At 30.8% G+C, this 24,770-nt stretch overlaps 3 protein-coding genes, 2 long non-coding RNA genes and 1 pseudogene across 10 annotated transcripts; 2 read left to right on the top strand and 4 right to left on the bottom strand.

Annotated features, from left to right (window-relative positions):
• Nucleotides 1-161: 161 nt before the first annotated feature.
• Nucleotides 162-2,252, bottom strand: LOC139809791 (uncharacterized). 3 transcript variants are annotated; one of them, XR_011731179.1, is made up of 4 exons: nt 1,940-2,252; nt 1,415-1,819; nt 1,213-1,318; nt 162-1,061 (listed from the first exon to the last, which is right to left on the bottom strand). XR_011731179.1 is itself a non-coding variant. In XM_071772987.1 (3 exons), exons 2-3 carry the CDS (start codon nt 1,797-1,799, stop codon nt 439-441), a joined length of 1,008 nt encoding a protein of 335 aa, XP_071629088.1. In that variant the 5' UTR covers nt 1,800-1,819; nt 1,940-2,252; the 3' UTR covers nt 162-438. The 3 variants fall into 3 exon arrangements, 2 of the variants coding, with proteins under 2 accessions (XP_071629088.1, XP_071629087.1); XM_071772987.1 differs by lacking the exon at nt 1,213-1,318; XM_071772986.1 differs by lacking the exons at nt 1,213-1,318; nt 1,940-2,252 and having other exon boundaries at nt 1,415-1,905.
• A 1,276-nt stretch (nt 2,253-3,528) lies between these two features.
• LOC139809793 (uncharacterized) lies at nt 3,529-7,806 on the bottom strand. Of its 4 annotated transcripts, none has more exons than XR_011731181.1 (3): nt 7,474-7,793; nt 4,502-7,077; nt 3,529-3,543 (listed from the first exon to the last, which is right to left on the bottom strand). It is a non-coding gene; the product is annotated as an uncharacterized lncRNA (long non-coding RNA). The 4 variants fall into 4 exon arrangements; XR_011731182.1 differs by lacking the exon at nt 3,529-3,543 and having other exon boundaries at nt 5,128-7,077; nt 7,474-7,638; nt 7,700-7,806; XR_011731183.1 differs by lacking the exon at nt 3,529-3,543 and having other exon boundaries at nt 5,128-7,077; nt 7,474-7,638; nt 7,717-7,735.
• Nucleotides 7,807-8,426: 620 nt separating this feature from the next.
• On the top strand, nt 8,427-10,938 carry LOC139809794 (uncharacterized). The gene is made up of 4 exons (XR_011731184.1): nt 8,427-8,667; nt 9,136-9,222; nt 9,437-9,543; nt 10,664-10,938. It is a non-coding gene; the product is annotated as an uncharacterized lncRNA (long non-coding RNA).
• A 6,390-nt stretch (nt 10,939-17,328) lies between these two features.
• Nucleotides 17,329-19,406, bottom strand: LOC139810138 (18S rRNA (guanine-N(7))-methyltransferase-like). The gene is made up of 3 exons (XM_071773454.1): nt 19,349-19,406; nt 18,830-19,259; nt 17,329-18,748 (listed from the first exon to the last, which is right to left on the bottom strand). Exons 1-3 carry the CDS (start codon nt 19,404-19,406, stop codon nt 18,604-18,606), a joined length of 633 nt encoding a protein of 210 aa, XP_071629555.1. The 3' UTR covers nt 17,329-18,603.
• A 781-nt stretch (nt 19,407-20,187) lies between these two features.
• On the top strand, nt 20,188-21,617 carry LOC139809792 (uncharacterized). The gene is made up of 4 exons (XM_071772988.1): nt 20,188-20,396; nt 20,485-20,562; nt 20,645-20,784; nt 20,877-21,617. The coding sequence occupies exons 1-4, from the start codon at nt 20,270-20,272 to the stop codon at nt 21,444-21,446; spliced, it is 915 nt and encodes a 304-aa protein (XP_071629089.1). The 5' UTR covers nt 20,188-20,269; the 3' UTR covers nt 21,447-21,617.
• A 1,137-nt stretch (nt 21,618-22,754) lies between these two features.
• Nucleotides 22,755-23,626, bottom strand: LOC139810139 (uncharacterized; annotated as a pseudogene).
• Between the last annotated feature and the right edge of the window lie 1,144 nt (nt 23,627-24,770).

Below are 24,770 nucleotides of genomic sequence, written 5' to 3' on the forward strand. Positions count from 1 at the left end.
TTTTCTCGGTCGATAAATAGTATATTACACTACAAGGGCCGAAAGTTGAATTTTCGGCCCTGCGCGTCATGATGCCCCGAGGCGAAGCCGAGGGCATCATGACGAGCAGGACCGAGATTTCAACTTTTGGCCCGCGTAGTGTATACGATTTTTCTTCATAGCCGGTCGAAAGTACGTTATTAATTTTACTTTTTTTAACTTTAAATGTTAATAAGCATGTTTTTGATGCCTGCCCCCGACATTTGCGGCACGAGCGAAGCGAGTGCTGCTGGTCGGGGGGGCAGGCATCAAATACATTCCAAGAGTCAAGTCTTGTCATATTTTGTAAAAATAAATTAATTCTATTCTATCAAAAATGTATTTATTTTCATTAGTTTAACAAATTATATTAATTATAATAAAATTTATAAACAAGAACATATTATAAGCTAAAAACTCTTATTGCTTTTTTTTATCGTTTTCATTTTTACTTGAATGATCACAATTATTAAGAAAACTTCCATAAAAAACACAGTTTTCAAACTTGATATTAGAGTAGTTAGAAGTAATATCTCCGGTAAATATACAGTTTTGATAATTCATGATTTGATTATTTAAATTTAAATTTTTAGATAAGCATTCTGATGATAGTTTACTAGTATGAGTATTAGTTTCATCACTTTTTCTCATTTTTAACGGTGGTTCATTTTCTTGTTTTTTAGCAAAGACTGAAATTGGTGGTTTTCTCATAAAATGAGTTGGAGGTAATTGGTTAATATATTCTGTTAGTACTTTTCTTTTTGTCCGTGTTGTAATCGAGGTTATTGGAGGTTCCGGTGTTGTTAACTGATTTAATTTATCAATTGTTACTAGATCATCTTCACTTATTATAAAATCATCAGAAAAATCATCGGAATTAACATCTTGTCCAGTAGTTTTTAAATTTTTATTTGCAGTTACTGTGCCACTAGAATAATTTTTACTAGTCGATGGTTGTGGATTCAGATGATCATTAGATACAGTAGCATTAGTAATACATTCATAAATTTTTTCTCTATTTTTTAACGAATTTTCGACGTAACCTGTAAATAATTAAATTATTTATAGGTAAGATATCAAGATAAAAATGTGTAGTATCTGAATATTTTACAGAGTATTAAATTTTTATGTATTTATACAATTAGTAAATGATAGGAAATATCTACAATCTAATTAAATAAATAAAACAGTAACCTTGTGCTATTGTAATTGACTTCCATCCGCCTAGTTGTTTAAGCATGGTAGTGCTTGCTCCTGAGTTAGATAAAAGCGTTGCACCCGTTCTAAAAATGTGTAGTATCTGAATATTTTACAGAGTATTAAATTTTTATGTATTTATACAATTAGTAAATGATAGGAAATATCTACAATCTAATTAAATAAATAAAACAGTAACCTTGTGCTATTGTAATTGACTTCCATCCACCTAGTTGTTTAAGCATGGTAGTGCTTGCTCCTGAGTTAGATAAAAGCGTTGCACCCGTTCTACGAAAGCAATGACCGGTGTACTGTTTTGGATTTTCCAAGTTTAGGTATGCAGCTATAATTTGAGGTGTCTCCCCAATTTTATTCTTGCCAATAACTTGACGTTGACACTTCCCTTTATGATACTGGATAAAAAATCTATCAGTAAATCGATCTTCAGGCCTCAGTGACATGTACTGAGTAACTTTCTTATAGAAAAGATCTCCGATAATAAATTGTCGAGGCATGTCATTTTTCGACTCATGAATAGAAACAAGATACTTATTACCGTTGTTTTCTCCACAAGAGCTCCACATATGCCAAAGATTAAAATAACCTGCAATTATTATAGAAATAGATTTACATGTCATGATGAGTTGATTATTATTAATTTAAGTATACATTAAAAAGATGAAACATTAAGCAATAAATAAAAATAATTAATATAAATACTAACCTTTGAAGCTAAGTGAACATAGTCTGGTGCATTGTTAATAAATTTTAAAATTTCATCCCATTTCAATACCAAGGACTTTTTCGGTTTGTAACCTTCAGAGTTATTTTTGACTAAAGCTTTCAAGTTAAGAAAATTACCTATGTTAACATTGTCTCTTGAATTTAATGTGCTTTTCAAAATTGACCAAACACTCCATAAAGTTGACGGCTTTAATTTTTTAGATAGGTCCTTAAAATACACAACCAAATTATTTTCTTCACAGTTTGACAGTGAAGTTTTGTGTTCTATCTGCCACTTTTTATACGTGTCGTAAACAAGATTGTATCGATCAACAGACTTCTTTGGCAACGTATCTGTATTTATTATCAATCGCGCTTCTGCATCGAAATTTCGTATAACTTCTTCCTCGTCTACGGATTCATCAGATGACATATTGACAGAATAATATTGATGACTATTTTTAAGGTTAAAGGGCGTTAAGGTTTAAAGTTATAGAGAGCGCGCGTGTACTTTTCACAGGGAGTAAATGTTAAACTTTCGTCCCTGCTATTAGGGACGAAAGTACGTACTTTCGACCGAGGTATGAAGAAAAAATTATTTAAAATATGAATAAATAATGCTTATCGTCAGAACTTTTTAGAAATAAACGTTAGAACACGTTCAGAACTATACGAGAATTATAATAGAACTCACTGTTACCCATGTGTATTGTTTATTTAAGAAAGTGTTTTTATTTTTATCCAATTATCCTTCTGTTGTTGCTCGTAATTTGGCCGCTTGAACATGCATAGGTAAAATAAATTTAATAAGAGTGCAAGAAACATTATAAACTACCATTTTTTTTCTCAATATAGTTAATAATATAATTATTGGTATGCATTTAAATATTAAATTTAAAATTTATTATGCAAAGTAAAAGTTTTTAATGTAAGACTTTTTTAGATAGAAAAGCATAGAACGGTGATTTCTATACATTACATTTACGAATTTTAGTTTTTATGTTTACAAATATTTATTTAATTAATTATATTTGCAATCTTTATATATTTATAAATTTCAAATATATATACATATATATATATATATATATATATATATATATATTTATTTAATTATAAATATAAAAATTAAAATTTGTATACAAGCAAATGTAACGTATATAGCGGGTATAGCGTATCGTCGATTTGTCAACTCGAGACTCGGCACTCGGCGAGACACGAGACGCGATACCCGAAATGCGTGGCATCGTGGTATAGCCGGCAAGCCGACCCGTGCAAAGCGGCAACGTCACAGCTCAAGAGAGACAGCAGATCGTATGTCTGCCCTTCTCTCCCCGCTCGAAGCTTGCCGAGGGTCTAGCGTACACAGACAGAGGAAGGGCTTGCGCGACCAGCAATCCCCTCCATCTGAGTAGTTCGGACACGAACCATAGCATGGATACGAACCCATGTATCGTTACCCGAGTCCTCTCTGATCGTTACCGAGCGTAACGCCGTTGACGTCCACTTTCTCAGAGGGCAGATTAGGACAGACGTCCCCCGAAGCCGGATGGCCGCTCTCAGGTTTCTCTCTGGTAGTAGCAAATCCACCGCAGACTTAAAAAGCTGTATTTAATAATAAGATTTAAAAATTATCTGTTAAAAGAAGAAACAATATGATACAGTTATAATATTTATTTTTATTGTCTCCCTTATGCTATAAAACAAAAATTAAAAATATAAAAGTGACATATAAAAACAAAACGAAAAGAAGATTTTTATAATATACATCTGTATATAAACTATAATAATACTAAAACTATATACTTTTACATAATACTAAAATTATAAACATTTGTAAACATAACACATAAAAACTATTGATGACTAAATAAAATAAGTTTTGTATATTTTTGACGAATAAAATTATTTTTGATAGACATATTTTTGGCTTCGTGAAACAGTCTTACGTTTATGTATAATGATATTATATGTTTACACAATTGTGTTCTATGATTGTCAAGTACATCTTGAGATAATATATGATTTTGCATAGCATCACTAGAAAATGGAGATAATAATCTACGATATATAGTAATTGTTAAAAATTGTTTAATTTTATTTTTTCGCAATTCATTTGTATATTGCCGGATAGTTGTTTCTGACATTTTACAAATCCTGTATACATCATCAGATGGTTTTAAATATGGCCCTCTACTTTTTAGTTCTGATAACAAAGGCATTTTATCACCCAATAATTGATTTTTACAAAAATCACAACCCTTGCAGAAAAGTATTACTGACTAAATACTTAAAATCTCAGTGATTTAATACTGTCAATATTTATTTGGGAAATACTGGGAAAATACTGGTAGTGATAAATATTATAGGTAGTGATTAATACTACACAGAATTACTGGTGCTTAGTATTGAATTACTCACCGATATTTCGATTTCTGATATTTACTCGGCATAAAAAAAAATATTTTTTTCGAAATTTAATTACTATTTTATAACTAAATTTGTTTCTTAAGATGCAGTCTATAATTATAAATATTTTCTGATATTTGAAAAACACACTTACCTTGGTGGGATTCGAACTCGGGACCTCTGGATCGTGAGCCAACTGCCTTACGTGGTAGACTACTTCTTAATTTGATGTAAGTGTTATATCCCATGCAACACGCCGACGTCTTTTAGACGTCTAAACGACGTCCCGTCTGTACGTCATATGACGTACTGAAGATGTACCGAAGACGTCCAGTAGACGTCTTTTTGTTCGAAAAATGTGGCGCTCAAAAACGTCCAATAGACATCGTTAGTACGTACAACGGTACGTACATGGTACGTACCAAAGGCGTCAAATAGATGTCATTGTACGTACTAACGATGTCTATTGGACGTCTTTGGGCGGTACATCGTATCACCCAAAGACGTCCAGTAAATATTGTTATATCCTTCCAGGGGGCCTAGATTACGTATCTTTTCACAAAGTAAAAATGCGAAAAGTGAACAGATTTAGATTTCAACCAATAAAATTATAGTATACTCTAGTGAATTCTTTCACTTTTCGCATTTTTACCTCGTGAAAAGATACGTGATAGGCCCCCAGGATGTAAAATGGATGTAGTGTAGACGTTTTTGATGGATATTTCTGAAAATAGCATTTATAGAGATTATTAAATTCGCGAAATGGTCGAGAAAGTAAAATCAGATTAATATTTATTTTATTATAAAAAAACACAGCTTATAAATGCTTATATATAGTACAGCTAAAATGTATATATAGTTATGCAAACATTTATTACAAAAACTATTGACTATGTTCTGCATATAGAACCATATAGGTAAAAGAAGCATAAAAAAAGAAAGTTCCTCATTTTTAAGACTCATGGGTAGTCATCACGGCCATATTAAATTCTTGCTATCAAAGGCAAGAAATTAAACCCTATTTTATTGTGCGTTTTATTTTCAAATAAAAACATTTTGATAAAAAATAACTAGATGTTTCCAAACACTTCTAAAATTGATTAAAAACTTAAAGCGTAGCTTCTAGCGTGCTTGAAATCTGTGCGGACGTGAAATGGCATGATTTCTTTTTTTTCCTCCTTTTTTCCATAGAACAACGCTGGCCAAACTTGGAAGCATCATCGTCGTCGGCGTTATATTACGTGTGTAAAATGTTGAACAAATGTCTATCTTCTCGCGCGCGCGTATTCATAAATCACTGAATAAACCTTTGAACGTGTGCAGTTGCACGGATCTTCGAATTCACGTACAAAATACCGTCAGGATTTATTTTTCCACTTCGAATATTTTTCATACTTATTCTTTGTTGTGACACTAGGTCAAGCAGAAAGTGTGCAACGAGGGAAAAATTACAAATACCGATGCGTGTCGAAGTTCAATTGGCTTCTTAAGATATGGAGGTGTTCTTTATTTCTATAAAAATGATGTAAAAGATCATATATAAAAGAAAAATCAGCGCATCTTTTATATTAATTCATGTCAAATGTCGGCTCGATTAGTCCTCATTGCACATCTATCTGCGTTTACACAAATACTTTCAATAATGGATTAAAAATAATAAAATACACACAATTTTCGTATATATAGCAGCACCGATTGAGTGCGGTATAACTTAAACTCGGATTAATTTCTAGAAAACTAGATTCATATTCGTTTAAAAATAAGTTGAGAATACTGAATATATTATAAAGTGGAACATGTAACTTCGAAATCCTTCCTCTCTAATGACAATAGGTTTTTTTTCTTTTCTATACGGTCTTATTGCTATCTCTCAGTTTTATAGGCTAAAAATATCCGGAATTCATTTGACTTGCCTGAGTTTCGATTTTTTACGAACTCATACATATACCTAATATGTATAATAAAACGCACTTACAAATCGAACTGAAAAATTCAAGGTTGACTATTCATTAATTCAACGCAAAATCTTAAAAAAAAGAGCACGCAAGCGCATGTTAATCAAACATCACGTTGGACTAAATATTACTTCAGTACTAGAGAAAAGAAGAGACGAAAAGAAAGACGGGGAAGAAAAAGGGGGGAGGAAAGGGAGAGAGATAGAAGAGTTAAAGAATAGGCGATGGCGATGACATGCAAGTACAAATTACACATTGCACATGTCAGAGTTGCCAACAAGTTTCGGCCACTTCATCGGAAGAATTAATTGCTAAACCATATCCCATAACCCCATTATTACGTCAACGTTATTTCATAAGTATTTAAAGTCTCGACCGCGAACGGTCGCGACTTCTAATCTCGGCTACCGTCACTTTTGAACAAAATTTCTCTGCACACTGCATGTGTATGTGACAAAGTCACATCACACAATGGAATCTATCTATATAACAAACTAAAATATGTTTGGACATCGCAACCAGTCACCTCTGCTCTTATGATCCCAATATTCGCCATTATAAACGAAACAACGGCTGTCCGTGTACGGATCTTGCTTCTTCTTGAACCACAGCGGTTCGTACGAGATAGAAAATCGTAGATAGATTAACTTCGATAGAAGTTATTTTGTCTCATCGCGAATCTTCGGAATCCTATCCGATGCTCGCCGGAACCAATCAATTATTGTACTTTCAATGATACGATCATCAATATTTTTGTACCGCTTTTTCACAGCATCTGTAAGTGACAAATTAAAACATTTTATACTTATTTGTAAAAAAACTAATTTTTTTACTTATTACAAAATTCTAAATTATTATTATATATAATAATATAAAATATAATATAAAATATTAGATCTTGCCTGAAGCTTTTCAATGAGAATGCTCAATCTATTATATACGTACCTATATACATATATGTATTGCATACATTGAGGCTACGGTCAACGTGACGCTACAAATGCTTTGGAGCGTTCTTCTTCTCCTTCTTTCTTCATTGAAAGAAAAGAGAAGAGGAATGCTTCGAAGCATTTGTAGCGTTACGTTGACCGTAGCCTGAGAAGTATTTCTGGCAGCAATTATTAAGAATCATGCTCTTATGCAGGAAGTGTCACATATAAAAATATCATACCTGTTAGTACCAAGCACGTAGCTATGAATTTTTTCGTAGTTCTACACGTAGTTAGACAATACGTCTACAAATTATTACTTCCTCCTTGAAAAAATTCTTTATAAATTTCACGGTCCTGACAACGGTCCTCATCAACTGTCTAGTTAGCTCTGGCCAAAGTGATACCTGTGTACGAATAAATATATTTTTAATCAAACTATTAAACTATTACAACATATAACCTAACTTGTCAGCTTTCCCGACATGTAAAGAAAAATGTGTTTATAGATGTATTGGGGCATAGATATACGGTTTACGGCTTTATTGCTTACGACCACGATCAATAAGCGTTACGCTTCATATAGATGTAATTACGATGCTACGTCATCTGTAAAGGCAGCGTGACGTCATCCTCGCGCTATTTTCGCTATTATTTTCGAGGTGAAAGGCACAAATACTTTGGCGCTTAAGCTGCGTTCGGGGCGCATTCTAATTCGCGCTATTGGCTCTTCGAACGAAGTTCATAGCGTTTGCGTTTATAGCGTTAATAGCGTCTCCCCGAATGCACCCTTAAATCTTTGATGCTAACTTAACCTCAAAATTTTTAACAGTTTAATCCCACTGGAGCTCTTAGTTGGGGATACGTGATAGATATATGCCGATCCCAAATCTACTAAAAAGCAGTTTAATCCTTAATTAAATGATTTAAACCCATAATTATTTAACCATTTACATGATTTTATAATAATTATTGTTCTTAAGGGGATCCTAAAGTGAAGGCTGAACTTCCTCGACGTCGGTATGTCAACATTTCTAATTCTGTTTTCTTTGTCATAGTATCTATATCTGTCCTTGTCTAAAACGACGAGGGCATCTGTCTTTGTTCGATTACTGCGCCATCTCTTGCCACACGCAATATTGCTTCATCCTGTCAACCTGAATGTGCCTTTTGCACATATAGAATTTAAAATTTATATTTCTTATATAATTAATATTAAACTTTTCAAATTACGAGTTTGTCACACGGATAAACAGAACGTTTCTGAGTGCGTAAGTGGAGGGAAGAACGCTAGTGTGTGTGGCTATGCGCTTGGCGCTTGGTCACAGCACCGACCCCCACCATTCCCGGTCTTCTCTCGCTGTCTCTTGCATGGCTCCGTGGGACCACGCAATCACGTGTACGACACCGCACAGAAACAATCGTGTTAATTTCAGGTAATTTTTCTTTATTTAATAAATATTGTTCACACAAATATTTTTAAAAGTATTTTTGTATAATTATTACTAATATGTACATTGTACATATATATTTGGCGATTTGTCTTTAAATCCAAAAATAGAGATTACGTGGCATAATGGTCTGCAAAAACCACGTTAATATCATAAAAATCATTTCAATGATCATCTTAAAATACATATATTTGCCTTTATAACCTTATTGAACGAGTCTCTAATGAAATTATTTATTAACGGCTTCATACTTAAATCTTGATGCTAACTTAACCTCAAAATTTTTAACAGTTTAATCCAACTGGAGCTCTTAGTTGGAGATACGTGATAGAAATATGCCGATCCCAAATCTACTAAAAAGCAGTTTAATCATTAATTAAATGATTTAACCATAATTATTTAACCATTTACATGATTTTATAATAATTATTGTTCTTATGCTATATGTTACAGTATTGCTTTCCATCAGTGGATGTTTATGCAGTCCAGAGCAGCACCAAGTAGTTTGATAGAAGAGCAAAAGATTTATTTATTAGATATGTAAGTAAGAAAAAGTTAAATTTGATATAAACCATACTTTCCAATATTAATCGTCAATACTGAAAATCCAAAGTATACGTGTAACATCAACTACAGATTTTCAGTATACATAGATAGTGAATATCACAATACAGATTCATACTTAACCTACTTTTATGTTTAAAATATATAATTAGATGTAAATAATAATTACTGTTTTTGTATTATGTTGCAGTGTTACGACGTTGCTTTCCATCAGAGGAAGTTTATGCAGAGCAGCACCAAGCAGTTTGATTTCTATCAAACTCTTCTGAGCGACAGCTTCATTTATTAGATACATAAGTAAGAAAAATTTAAACTTGGTATAAACTGCGTTCCAATATTTTAATATCCAGTACTGAAAATCTAAAGTGTATGTATAACATTAACCATAGATTTTCAGTATAGACAGTGAATATCGGAACACGTCATACTTAACCCCGTACTCTTATGTTTTAATATGTAATTATGTATAAACAGGGTGATTTTTATTTCGTGTGCCAATCATCTCCGCTATAATTATCTCAGAAAGTATTGATTTATTGGAAAAATGTTTCAGATAAAAGTTGGAGAGTTCAAGGAGGACCAATAGACAATTTTATTAGATTTTGAGTCCGGGACCTGTGTTAAGTCTAATAGGATCCAAGTCAAATTATTTAAATAGAAACCTTCTTTTTATGGTATCATCTTTTTCTACTAATTAATATGAACAACTTTTGTCTGAAACATTTTTTTATTTGCCTTATACTTTTTGAGATATTCAAGGAAAACTTCGTATTTTTTTCAATATTTAGCTTACAATAGATGTTTGTCAATAAATGTTCGTCGGAGTGAAAAGTGGTACAGGACTTTTTCACTTGATTTGGTTTCAAGAATATACTGTTGCAATAGTATTCTAATTTCTTTAAATAATTGTGTACACATGAAAGCTTCAAGAAAATGTATACACAAATATTTAAAGAAATTAGGGTATTATTGCAATAGCATATTCTTGAGACCATATCAAGTCAAAAAGTCTTGTATCATTTTCCCCTCCGATAAGCATTTATCAAGATATAAGCTAAATATTAAAAAAATTACCAAATTTTTCTTGAATATCTCAAAAAGTATAAGGCAAATAAAAAATGTTTCAGACAAAAGTTGTTTATATTAATTAGTAGAAAAAAATGATGTAATAAAAAAAGGGAGTTTTTATTTAAAAAATTTGACTTTGACCCTACTGGGCTCAACATGGGTTCCAGACTCAAAATCTAATAAGATCATCCATTATTCCTCCATAAACCCTCCAACTTTTATCTGAAACATTTTTCCAATAAACCAATACTTTCTGAGATAATTAGTGAAGATAATTGGCATACAAAATAAAACTCACCTTGTGTAATTAGATATAAATAATAATTACAGTTTTTGTATTATGTTATAGTGTTACGTCATTCTTTATCAGTGAAAATTCATACAGTGCAGAGTAGCATGGAGCAGTTTTGAAGAAGAAAGAGATAGAAAGATAATATCAATATTATTTTCTTAATATTGTATGTAATATTATTATTAAAAATAACAATTTGATAAAATTTAATAATATTCATTAAAATGTTTTAATTTTTAGCAATATTAAATAAATATTATCTAATATTACACAAATAATATTATTGCGTTTACAATATCAATATTATTTTAAAATTGTATGTAACAATACTATTAAAAATAATTTAATAAAATTTAATAAAAATTATTAAAATGATTTTTTAATTTCTAGCAATATTATACAAATATCACGCAAATATTATAGTAATATTACCGTAATATTATTAATATATTACTGATATATTACTGATATATATATCAGTAATATTACTGATATTCATTTTCGCGGACATTTTAATATTACTGATATATATCAGTAATATTGCTGCAATATTTCTGATATATTTCATTGTAATATTGCAATGAAAAAATAATATTGCTGCAATATTTCTGCAATATTATGTGCTGTGTGGGGAACGATTCTTAAAACAAAAGAATGTTAGAAAAAGGATGGAGACAGCGTAGCATTTGTTTGCAGCGAACACCCGCTTACTCGCACGCTGCGGTTCTCCGCGCGCGAGCCGAGAAATCTTATACAGTTTATGCACTCCCTGGGAAATTCTACCCCTGTTTTATATACAATTCTTTAAGATTGTATTTTCGGTCAATTATTTCCCGAAAAGTTGGAAAAATTTCGGATACCGGTTCCAAAAAAGATCGGTAACAAAAAATTATACACTTCATATCACTCCCCGGAAAATTCTACTCCTTTCATATATAATTCTTTGAGATTCCGTCAATTATTTCCCAAAAAAAGAAATTAGAAAAACCGGTTTCCAGAAGATCGGTAACAAAAAACTATACACCCTATAGCACTCCCCGGAAAATTCTACCCCTACTTCATATACAATACTTTCAAAATCGGTCCAATAGTTTCTAAGATTACCCCGAACAACAGTACAAACGACAGTAAATACGACTTTTTTTTACTAAATTGCGTGTAGCCACTAAAATAAAAGTTCAAAAAAATATTTCCAATATACAGTCTTAAAGTTTAAGACCCAAGCTACAACATCCCATATAAGTTATTTTCTCAAAAAAAATTTTTTCTATTACTTTTTCGACTTTGAAAATAGAGAAATTTTCATATTTTTTAGTTTGACATTTATTTTTATGTACTTTTTTGAAAAATACACCTGCTTAATATTTTGTTTATCAAATAAAACATGTATCATCTTAAAGTACATATTTTCAGCTTTAAAAAACCCTGTTATTAAATTTCAATATCTATTTCCTAAGCAATAATATCTGCAGTCAAACTTGTTGATCAATTTTGAAATAACGAAATTTCAAGAAAACTATCAACTTTGAGGTCCCAACTTTTAAAAAATAAATTTTTGTAATTTTTTTCACTTATTGCATGTTATCAGCATATATTTTAGGAATATAATGCTTTAATTTAGAAGTGAAAATCTGCAAATTTATATAAATGGCAATGATATTAGTAAAATAAGTCAAAAATTTCACATCGCCTCTCTTCAAATTCGATTTAAATATATTCAAAATGCTTTCTCAATTTTTCTAAACCACTTGAAAATTAGTAAATTACGTCTACTTTCGAATGCTTTTTGTAAAATTTCATTCTATCGATCCAATCAAAAGTTACAACTCTTTTTAAAAAGTGCGCGCACGCCCGCGTACTCTGCAGGCGGCTTCATACGGGACGGCATTGACGCACTTTAAAGGTGCCTTTTCATGCTGACGCTCGACGCTCATTTTCAGCGGCAAGAAGGTCGCATGACCACAATTGACGCCGGCGTCAATTGAAATTCATGAAAAGGAAAACAGCGTCAAAATTTCGGCGTCTTCGCGCGGCTTTGGCTTTGACGCTTAAAGCTGAGAAAATCCAGCTTTCTTTGCTTGATGCTAGCGTCAGATCGAAATCACGTGATCTCGCGATACGCTGAAACGAGCGTCCCATGAATTCGCACCTTAAAGCGTTAATTAAAAAATTATTACTCCTACACATATTAATATTAAGAAAACTTTAGATATGTTTCTTCAGTAAAATTTTCTCCTCTTTCGATTGGCATGGTTTATTTTTTCATAAAATTAATGTTTTTTTAGTTATACTCAAAAAACCGATTTTTTCGGTCTTTTTTGTTAAATAAAACATTTAGCACAGGGTTTACGTTGGTAAACTTTTGGGACATGTTTTCTGAAACCCAAAAGAACACTTTCCAAAAAAGTTTACTTTTCGAGGAGAAATTTCCAAGTGTTTTCCTACGTTGACTGGACTATCAGTGATTGCTCTAATTTCCGTAAATTTTGAGATATTGAGATAAATTTTTTTGATGGATAGAGTATCATTAAAGGAAGGTTGGTATTGAATTTGACGAGAATCGGTGAAGAGGTTACTGATTTCTGCAAGAAATTTAAAATTTTAATTTAAATTAAGTTTATTTTTTTCATAAGAAATTAAAACTACGATGATACTACCGCCTTCTACTTCTACTAACATTAATTTAGAATTAGCATAAGTTACTATGAATGTAATGAATTGTAGATAGTATTAGATGCTTATAAGTAAATATAGCAAAATATTTCTTTGATTTTATTTATAAAAAAATTTATATTTGAAAAAATCAAAGGGGCACAGTAGCAACTAAGCCGCAACCAACAACGTAGGGCTACGTCAACTGTCCTTCGCACTGAATACTTTAAAGATTGACCTAATTTTGAGGTTTAGCAGCGCCAAGTTTTTTGACAAGAAAAATTTATGTATTTTAATAAAATATTTTTATTTTTTGTACGGTTACCTCTGTAATTTTTTGCGATGCGATTAAATCTTTTAAAATACATATATAAACTTTGTATTTAAATACCTTGTATTTCCTTGTTGGGTTTAAATATTTTAATAAAATATTTGTATTTTGTACTGTTACCTCTGTGTAATTCTTCATGATTCAATTTTTTTCTAATCGAAGAAAAGCAGTGGTAATACCTCGAAAAAACCTAAGTAACAAGTGTAATTTAAAAAGAGATATCATTTCTTTTTTGTAATTGTAATAATAGATCACTTGAAGCGCGACTTATTTTTGATAAGGTAACGTAATTTTGTGATGTGTATCACTTGAGTAATAATTTTTTGGAAATAAAAATAATACTGCTTAGATTTTTTCGAGATTTTTGGAGATACAAAGATTACGTCCACCACTTGTTACTTAGGTTTTTTCGAGGTATAATACTACTACTTTGTTTTTTTTTTCGAGATGAAGATACTACTGTTTAGGTTTTTTCGAGATTTTTCAAGATATGTACAAAGATAAGTAATATCTACATTTGTAAAAGGTCTCTCTCTCTCTCTCTCTCTCTCTCTCTCTTTCTCTCTCTCTAGCAGCGCCAAGTTTTTTGACAAGAAAAATTTATGTATTTTAATAAAATATTTTTATTTTTTGTACTGTTACCTCTGTAATTCTTTGCGATGCGATTAAATCTTTTAAAATACATATATAAACTTTGTATTTAAATACCTTGTATTCCCTTGTTGGGTTTAAATATTTTAATAAAATATTTGTATTTTGTACTGTTACCTCTGTGTAATTCTTCATGATTCAATTTTTTATTCTAATCGAAGAAAAGCAGTAGTAATATTATACCTCGAAAAAACCTAAGTAACAAGTGGTAGACGTAATTTTTGTATCTCGAAAAATATATGTTCTCTGTAATTGGCGCTGTAATTTAAAAAGAGATATCATTTCTTTTTTGTAATTGTAATAATAGATCACTTGAAGCGCGACTCATTTTTTGATAAGGTAACGTAATTTTGTGATGTGTATCACTTAAGTAATAATTTTTTGGAAATAAAAATACTACTGCTTAGGTTTTTTCGAGATTTTTGGAGACAAAGATTACGTCTACCACTTGTTACTTAGGTTTTTTCGAGCTATAATACTACCACTTTGTTTTTTTTCGAGGTAAAGATACTACTGTTTAGGTTTTTTCGAGATTTTTCAAGATACAAAGATTACGTCTACCACTTGTTACTTAGATTTTTTTGAGGTATAATACTACCACTGTTTTTTTTCGAGGTAACAATATATATACACTACTATGCGTGTACTTGGCGCCTTTCTTTACCTTTTTTTTTAAAAAAGGTAATTTTGTACGGATATCACGCCTTTTTGTAGTATTACGCATTTTATAAACAGTATGTACAGGGTGTTATTTCGAGGTATAATACTACCACTTTGTTTTTTTTCGAGGTAACAGCATAATACATATACACTACTATGCGTGTACTTGGCACTTTTTTTTACCTTTTTTTTGAAAAAGGTAATTTTGTACGGATATCACGCCTTTTTGTAGTGTTACGCATCTTAATCTTAACAGAAAAAGATTACACCTTATAAAGAAATGTGTCTCTGAAGTTGTTAATATATATAATATGTACATTGCCGGACATTGCTTTTATGTAAAATATGCATCTATATTATGTTGCTTGTAAAAATTATTTCTTATCAACTTTTTCCAAAAATAATAAATTGTGAAACATTTTAAGACTAAAACCAATTCGCTATCTGTATTTTAACTGGTACTTTTTACTCTTGTACGTATGGGGTACTCACGTTCGAGTTAGCCAAAGGCCGTGTTTTTATTTTTTCGCTACGTGCCCTACGAGCGGAAATATTGCGACGCAAAGTTGAAATGTGAAAATATTATATTAAGATATTTCTACTAACGTCGACGTCTCTCAATATATATGACATATATATATATATATCAGAGAAATGTAACTTTCACTTTTTCGACACTGGTCGATAGACTTATCGGTCAGGAAGAAGATTTTTATTTAGGTAAATTAGAAAATAATATTAACAGGTCGTTTATCGCAATTTTTTATTTTTCATTTAGTAAGATAGAAAAAAATTTTATAACTATCTAACAAACAGTAATACAGCATTGCTCTACATAGATTTTTGTAGTAAATTTACCGTTCTACAAAAAAGATTTCTTATCATTTTTTCATAAATTCAACTGTTTAAAAGATATTCAAAGTTAAAGTTTGATAAATTTTATAAAACTTGTTTTTGCTTCTTATGAATTTTGTATCATATCGACTATCAAAAATTATGAAATAATCAATACATATTTTTGTAGAAAATTTAACGATCTACAAAAAAGGTCTTATATTTTTTTCATAAATAAAACCATTTAGACGATATTAAGGTTTAAAGTTCAAAGTGTATAAAAATTATTCTTTTTTTTTCATATTAAATAAATAAAGCTCAGAATTTTGTTATAATATGAAAGAAAAGAATAATTTTTATACACTGAACTTTAAACCTTAATATCGTCTAAATGATTATATTTATGAAAAAAAATATAAGAGACCTTTTTTGTAGATCGTTAAATTTTCTACAAAAATATGTATTGATTATTTCATAATTTTTGATAGTCGATATTATAAAATTTATCAAACTTTAACTTTGAATATCTTTTGAACGGTTGAATTTATGAAAAAATGATAAGAGATTTTTTTTGTAAAGCGATAAATTTACTACAAAAATCTATGTGAAGCAATGCTGTATTACTGTTTGTTAGATAGTTATAAAATTTTTTCTATCTTACTAAATGAAAAATAAAAAATCGCAATAAGCGACCTGTTAATATTAATTAATATTAAGGGCTCAAACTTTAACAGGTATCTTATTTTACCCTCCTGCAAGTATATATGCTATTCGTGAAATAAAAAAAGGCATAGTTCTTTTAAGAAAAAATATGTAATTTGCAACACGCATTTGCATACTTTTTCTTAAAAGCAACTATGTCTTTTTTTCATACCGATTCGTCTCATTATTCTGTGCATAAAAGTACCGAAAACTTAATGTTTTACAAGATATTTTGTATTTTATGTCAAAATACTAGAACTTTCAAGCCTTATAGTTCCAAAAGTTCTTAATTTTGAAAAGCTTTCGAGATTAGCTACAAAAATATGCATTGAAAAATAGGGATTTCCATTTAAGAAATTAAAGGTGTCGTTTACATGAGCTTTAAACGACCATCCATGGTTAAACCAATGACACCATCTTATGGCCCCCTCGAAACCAAATAACTTTTGTCTGAAACATTTTTTTCTCACGGGCTTGGTTCTCGAGATATTCGACTGGATGGATTAAAATTGTCCACCCTGTATAATCAGATCCGAAATTTGGGTACTATAAAGTACTAACTTGGGTATACTAACATAAAGATAAGATCATATTTCCAAATTTCGGAGAATTATACGACGGTGGACGTGGTGGATGTGGTGGTAGCACTATCAATCAAACATTTAACATGTGGTAAAATGTTTGATTGATACACGCGCGCGCGCGCGTACACACACACACACACACACACACAACGTTTGTGATGAAAAAAGGCTGCAAACGTTTTGTTTTTCCTTTACTTTTTTTTTTATTTACATGCACGCGTCGAAGCAGAAAGTACTTTTTTTTTTACACGCGTCGAAGCAGGAAATTTCTTCTTGTAAATCCATGCGAAACATGGGTACAATGTATAATCAACGGACATTATATATATTTCAACTTTTATTTATTGTATTACAATTATTAATAAAATTATATAATTTCCTTCATTCACGGTCGTACTTATTCGTATCCTGCGCCGTGACATGTCATAAGTACGTTCCGAGCTCATGTGTACCAATGGGCCTGCTTAGTCTGCCTAATTCTCTATTAACATTTTTTTTCATACTTTGTAAAGGTTTATCTATGGTAATTTCATAAAGGAATCATTCCGCCGCACATTATAAAAATTGGAATACATTATACGTAGAGTTTAAAAATGTACAGATTTTTTGCATAAATACATTGTCATATTTATATTTAACAGACTGTTAAATCTACATATAATTTTCTGCAAAAATTAATGATGTTACAATCACGCCAATATTTGTTCTACTGCCCTAAAAAATAAACAAAGTTTTATATATATTGCATAAATATACATTTCAAACATAAAGAAACGAGTAAGAATTAAAATAACAATTTTAGCCGAATAAATATATTACAACTTCTCTCTACAACTAATTTTGCATGTGAATATCTTAATGGGGACAAAAAAATGATTTGAAAATGTTTTTTATCAATTCTTTTACAGACTGCGGAGAAAGTATTACAAGATACATGTGGTGCAACAATAAAAGTGAAGTTTTATGAAAATGCACCTATCGGATTCTACAAATACAAATATCCTAAGAAGCTTTGCGAGCAAGGAAGTTATGGTGCTAAAATATTTTATTTCTTAGCCAAACATATGGATGGAGATATCAACAATAACGTAAAATACCAGGGTTGGATCATGAAGAATTAGAAAAAGTATTAATACCTACTGTAGTACAACAGAGTATTTCACAATTTATGTTTACGTAAAGAATAAAATATAAAATATTGAACTCATTCTTTGATCTCTTATTAATATTGTCTATTATTACCGTAATATTAACATTATAAATATTAACATTATAATATTAACATCCTAATATCCTTTTTAAAGGAAAATATTCCCCTTTACACAAACATTTATGCACAGTCACGATTATTAAATTTCATGTTTGATATTCTTTAACAAAAAAAATTTTTAGGCACATATTTTTCGTTACTAAAGAAAATATTTTATGCATATATTATTTTTAAGTAGTAGATTGATTATATAGAAACAGACAAAAATTAATTAGATCAATTTTATCAATTTTTTTATTTATAATTAACATTATAAATTATAAAAAAAATTATTAAAATAATGTTTTTTATATTAACGAAGTATATCTTACAATTAGAATCTCCCGGGTCTCTTTCGTCCAGTATATTTGGAGTCATCTCTAACTTCTTTTCCTTGCCGGCGCCGCCTTTCTTTCTTCTCTAAAATCCAGTCCCTACTTTTCTTCAATGATTTACCCTTGACTTTCTTTATGTATTCCCTATGTACAAAAAAATTATCACAATTTTTGGAAGGTAAAATAGAGAAATAATAGATATAACAGACTACGAGAGGATCAAACCTTCTTGAATTAGCGACGGTTTGTCTATCTTCGTTCTCTACGCCTAGTGCCTTTGGAAGCGGAGCAGCTCCTCCGGTCATTAAAACCAAGACCATTTTCTTTGCTTTTGCGCTATTCGGAAAATCGACAACCACACCGTCATAAAAGCCAGCTTTTGTGGCTTGTGCCGTGATTAATTCAACCTGTTCACCGTTCTCTGGATAGAATTGTAACACTGCTCTTGCGCTTCTTGACAGGCATGCATACAACGTTGAGAAGAAACGATATAAACGTTTTGTAGGATTGTGCAAAGTTTTGCTTGCATAGCACAACCACTGAAGCGCAGAAATACTGACAGCCCCATCAAACGTACCAGCTTTAAATGGCAATCCTTGACCTATATCTCCCAAAATTAAGTCACCATCTAATTCTCTTTCATCAACAGCTACGTCTAAAAATAATGTGTTAATATGATTATATATCAAGATATATATATATATATATATATATATATATATATTCTTTCACGCAAATTTTTACAGACAGCGTTACTAGCAACGTGCACAACTTCATTTGAGGTTATAATTGGGTACAACATTCATCGCACGATACTGTTACGTGCAAATCGGAAACGTACCTCGAGTCCAGCTCTTCTGCGATCAACGAAGTCGGGATCGAACGTGTCAGTCGTCACTTTCTGTTAAGCGTAGAGAACCTTCTGTTCCGGCAGCGGTGCAATGGTAACACGATGTAGGGATACGAAATCTCCAGATAAGAGCACGAAGCAATTCAAATTCAGTATATCGCCGGCACGATTATACGGTGTTACTGCCGTTTCGCGTACGCGCGTGCGGCTCGTGCAAACGTTATTAACGCGCGGCCGCAATCGCGCAGCAGAAACGCCTCGTGTGAACAGGCTCCTTGATTTCAGTATCAGCTCCCTGCCGTCAATATAAAAATAAGAAATAATATTGTATAATAGGTTAATAACCTGTATGTATAAACACTCACGTAAACGTAGTAAACAGTAAATAGGTTATTAACCCGTATGTATAAACACTCACGTAAACGTAGTAATAAACAGTAAATAAAATAAGTATAATAGTAATTAATCGTCGCGTCGCGTAAAGAGTCACGGTCGGTTTCGCTCCGCGCGTACTTCGTACTTACCATGGGTGCTTTCCAGCAAGCAACACAGACGACACAGTGCGACACAGTGTCGACATAGGTGCTTTCCTACAACGACACAATACGACACAACTCGACACAGCTGAGAAGCAAAGTCGAGATACTCGAGATGTTGTGTCGTAAATCAGGATTACCAATTTCAGTAACTTTTAAAATTTTAATATTTACAACCTTGGAGATAAAAAAATACTTTCTGTTATTATATATATAACTATCTAAATGTCATTTTGTATAGTTCTGTAATTAATTTTGCTAAATTAGAAAATAAAGAAAATGAAGTGCAAATATTGTGAGGAAAATGTATTACTTGATGAAGCCGCAAATCACGCATGTTTTATTGGAAAACAAATTTTTATGGATGAAGAAAATAATTTATTTGTACAAAGTGATAATGAACAACGTAAGCATAAATTTTAGATAAATAAAACTTTAATATTCAATTTTATTTGTTTAATATGTGTATAATATAATTTGTACATTTTTTATAGTTGCTACCTGCGATGAAAGTGCATCTATAAATGAAAATTTATCTACGGAAACATGTAACACACATGTAAATAAACAACGTAAGGTTATGTTTCTTTTAAAGAGATATAGAACTTTAATAATGAATTGTATTGTTTAATATAATTTGTTCATTTTTTATAGCTGCAGTCTGGGATAAAAATACTACGTTAGCACTTCTCAGTCTTTATGAAATGAAAATAGAAATGCTCGATCATCCAAAAAGAAAAACTAAAATATGGGAAGCTATCTCTACTGATTTACAAGAAAATTTTGGAATACAGGTATAAAATATTAGAGCGTGCAAAATTTTTTAGATTGTCATAAATTCTATATAATTATAAACTCATACATAAATAATAACTTTATATTTTAGATGACTACAGATCAGGTTCGTTGGAAAATGAACGCTCTAATAAAAAAATACAAGGAATGCGTTGATAATAACTGTAAGTCAGGAAGAAGTCCAATGACCTTTGAATGGTACGATCAACTAGATGAGATCTTTGGCCAACAAGGAAACGCTGCTGCAAGTCATACTGTTTCATCCAATTTGGCTTATTTAAGAAAGTCTTCATCTTCATCCGCACAAAAACGTGATTCAAATAAGTCTTCAACAATAACTTCAAAAAATGCTAACACTTTACTGACTTCAAAAAATGCTAACACTTTATTAACAAGATGTTCCAATGAAAATGTACAAATGACTACATCCAGTGACAGTGAAATACAAAGTCCTGCATCAAATAAAAGGAAACGTCCATTGCACGGAACTGGATCTAATATAGCAAAGACAAAAGTTGAAATTGAAAACCAATGGTTGGAATATATAAAAACGAAAACTGAACGTGACAAACTCAACGATGAAAAACATGCAGCAACTTTTGAGCAAAAAAAAGAAATATTAAAATTAAAAAAAAAAAAAAAAAAAAACGTATTACTTTAAAATTTAAAAGAAAAGGAAATTGAACAACAAAAAGAATATTTTGCAGCAAAATTAAGAGAAAAAGAAAATAGACATGCACAACTAATGGAAATAGAAAAAGAAAAATACAAACTTTTAAAAAAATTAATTAAAAATGAAATTTCAGATTCTGAATAATTTTTAAAAACTTACACAGTTTTTGTGCAATTATAATTATTCATACAGTAAAATATAAATTTAAATGTAAATTGCATATTATTCTATATACAAATTCGTTATTTTTTGTATGTATAATTTATATATTATATAAATTTATACTTAATTATTTCTTTTACTGTATGGATAAAAAAATATTAATATAATTTTTATTTTAAAAACTGTTATTTTAAAATATGTAACGCCAAAGTTTTGTTTTTTTTAAGTTTAATAATTTTTATTTGACTTATGTATTTGCTCATTTATTTAATATATCTACAGTAGTATTCTAACAAAATATATGATTCAAAATAAATAAACATACAGTAATATAATTTTATTTTTGGCGTAAAAAGAAATGAAAACTGTAATTTTTTATTTTCATGAAACTAACATTTAAATGATTAAAGTTAAAACTATAACTAAATGATTATAAAGTTTAAAAATAATTACATATTGAGTATTTTAGATATAAGAAATCTTTACATATGAGATGTGTTTCCATACTCATTTTTAGCACTGAAAATATATAGTATGACATATAAACTGTTAACTAAATTGTTAATAGAGAAAGTGAGTATGGGACGCACATATAAAGTGTTTATTATTGTGATAATAGCGGTAAAGTAAATTGATAAAATACAAATAAGCATAAATGTTACTATAAGTTGTTATTACAAAGAAATATATTTATAAAAATAATATTATTAGAAAACATGTATTTTAATTTATTTAAAAAAAATCCAATTTTTGTAAGCTATACAAATATTAAGTAATAAATTATTGTAATTATGACTGTTATTTTTTTAGTTTATAGGAAATATCTCATTAAACAACTGCATCCTGCGGTCTAGTTCTTGATTAAAATTATTAAGTTCTTCGTTATTATTTTCAATGTTTATAAAATCGTCGACATATTCAGAAAAATCATATAAATCATTTTTACCAATGCAATAATTATGTAGTATACAAGCCGCAACTACTGTATTAGTAATGAAAGATATGTCACGATATTCAGTAAAGAATTTAATGCGACGAAAACGCCCTTTTAATTGCCCGAACGCTCTTTCGACAACTATTCGTGTAGATGAATGCATAAAATTAAATTCCCTCTGTTGAGGTGACAAATGCCCGTTATCTCGAAACGGTGGAACAAGCCATTGTAAACATGGATATGCCGAATCACCTAATAGAAATGTTTGGCCAGGAAATAACATTTCTTTATCCATACTAGCTGTTTCATATAAAGATGATCTTCGGAAGACCCGCGCGTAATGAAGCGAACCAGGTTCACCGCAATATATATTAGTGAAAAGCATATCTGCATCTACAACAGCTTGTAAATTTATTGAAAAAAATTTTTTTCGATTACAATAATTACGTGCATTACTGCTAGGTTTCAGAATTTGAATGTGAGTCGAATCTATCGCTCCTAAAATATTACGAATTTCTTGTTTTCTGTTAAATTTTTCACATACCATTATAATCTCATTTTCTTGTGGCCATTTTATAATTATATCTTTTTTTGTTAAAAGCCAAGCTATAATTCGTCGAAGAACTCTAAAAACAGAAGAAATTGAAACATTAAATCTATCAGACATTGTTCGAAGTGGTTCTGTGTTCGCAATATACCACAAAAAAATTAAAAAACTAAGTTTTGCCGATATTAATTTAACGCCAAAAGAATGTGATGGAATATAATGCGAGACTTTCAATTCTTCAATTAAAATCAATGCTGTACGTCGATTTAAACGTAAATGTTCTTTAAATTCCTGGTCTGTCCAAGAATCAACAACTCGAAGATAATCTTCAACGCGATGTCTTTTCCGACCATTCATCAAATTATTAAGCAAAGGGAATAATAATACATCTTCATTTTCCTCTTCATTATTTGAAGATGTACTACTACTACTTGTACTGCTGTTGAGTATACTTAATTCATCACTCGATGAACTCTCATTATTTACAGTTTCCATCAATTGAATAATTATTTTATGTTTCTTAATATTCATCTGTAAAAAAGATTATAAAAGTTTCATAAAAGTGCTTTAGAATTATGTTTATAATTTATGTAACATTTATTATATATAATATTAAATATAACCTTTTTTTTATATAATTACTTACAATAAATGATTAATTTGCCAATATCCAATATCTTACAATATTTACACTGACTATAGACAATATTTACAATGACAATATATTTTTAATATATTTACAATATATTAAAAAATAAGAAACTGCTTATTTATGCCAAAGTGTACGATGTAATATAACCTTATAATGATACAGTAGTGATGATTCATAAGTAAGGTTAAGATCTTGAAGAAAAAAGCTTACATCAGCGCAAACTAGTGAGTACATCGAAAATTAGATTGTTCCAGTAAGCACCCTTACACTGTGTTCAATTGTGTGACACAGTGTCTTTCTGTGTCTCCTTGCTGGAAAGCACCGGTCTCTCGAGTGCTCTCGAGATAAGTTAACTGATGAATAGGAACTGACTGACAGCGCGCTAAACGAACGCACTGTCTACACTGCACTGCACTGCGATACTAACGCCGCTAGCCGCCAGTGTCGAAAAAGTGAAAGTGACGTTTCTGATTATGACGTCATCATATAAGACGTCGGCGTTAGAAGTAGAAGTATCTTAATAAAAAATTTTCACATTTGGACTTTGCGTCGCAATATCTCCGCTCGTAGGGCACGGAGCGGAATATTATAAGAGAAACCCCCCCCTAATTGGACCCTAAGCTATCGATCAAGCCTACTTAGAACTTGATCCGTTCACTCGTTATCTAGATCTCAACATCTCGGGTACTCGCAACCCGTCGCGTCGCGTAAAAGAGTCACGGCACAGTATATACAGTAGCGCAACTCTCCCGATTTCAGCGTGGATAAAAATGAACTGCACATGCGCGTGCGAGGTATGTAACCAATCAGAGCACCGATAATCTGTCTCACTTCCTCTCACTGTTATAAGTCTCTCTCTCTTTCTAATTTATCGTTGCGTGTCAGACGCGCGCGTTTTAATTGGGATAATGTATGGAGACGCATGTTTGACGTGCGTTATGACGCGCAGAAACGCATGCATAAACAACAAGGGTTACATTTGAGATAGAAATAAAACATAATGTACAACCAGACGCG

The sequence above is a fragment of the Temnothorax longispinosus genome, chromosome 3 (assembly GCF_030848805.1).
Source record: "Temnothorax longispinosus isolate EJ_2023e chromosome 3, Tlon_JGU_v1, whole genome shotgun sequence".
Classification (NCBI taxonomy): Eukaryota; Metazoa; Arthropoda; class Insecta; order Hymenoptera; family Formicidae; genus Temnothorax; species Temnothorax longispinosus.

What these genes read in the sequence shown, in the direction of transcription:
- LOC139810138 (XM_071773454.1), bottom strand. Translation starts at nt 19,406, where the DNA reads ATGTTGTACCCAATTATAACCTCAAATGAAGTTGTGCACGTTGCTAGT. An exon ending in CGTTGCTAGTAACGCTGTCT is followed by an intron (nt 19,260 to 19,348) that starts GTAAAAATTTGC and finishes CATTATTTTTAG; the next exon opens with ACGTAGCTGTTGATGAAAGA. An exon ending in ACCGTCGCTAATTCAAGAAG is followed by an intron (nt 18,749 to 18,829) that starts GTTTGATCCTCT and finishes TTTTGTACATAG; the next exon opens with GGAATACATAAAGAAAGTCA.
- LOC139809791 (XM_071772986.1), bottom strand. Translation starts at nt 1,853, where the DNA reads ATGACATGTAAATCTATTTCTATAATAATTGCAGGTTATTTTAATCTT. An exon ending in GTCAATTACAATAGCACAAG is followed by an intron (nt 1,062 to 1,414) that starts GTTACTGTTTTA and finishes AATTATTTACAG; the next exon opens with GTTACGTCGAAAATTCGTTA.
- LOC139809792 (XM_071772988.1), top strand. Translation starts at nt 20,270, where the DNA reads ATGAAGTGCAAATATTGTGAGGAAAATGTATTACTTGATGAAGCCGCA. An exon ending in ACAAAGTGATAATGAACAAC is followed by an intron (nt 20,397 to 20,484) that starts GTAAGCATAAAT and finishes CATTTTTTATAG; the next exon opens with TTGCTACCTGCGATGAAAGT. An exon ending in AAGAAAATTTTGGAATACAG is followed by an intron (nt 20,785 to 20,876) that starts GTATAAAATATT and finishes TTTATATTTTAG; the next exon opens with ATGACTACAGATCAGGTTCG.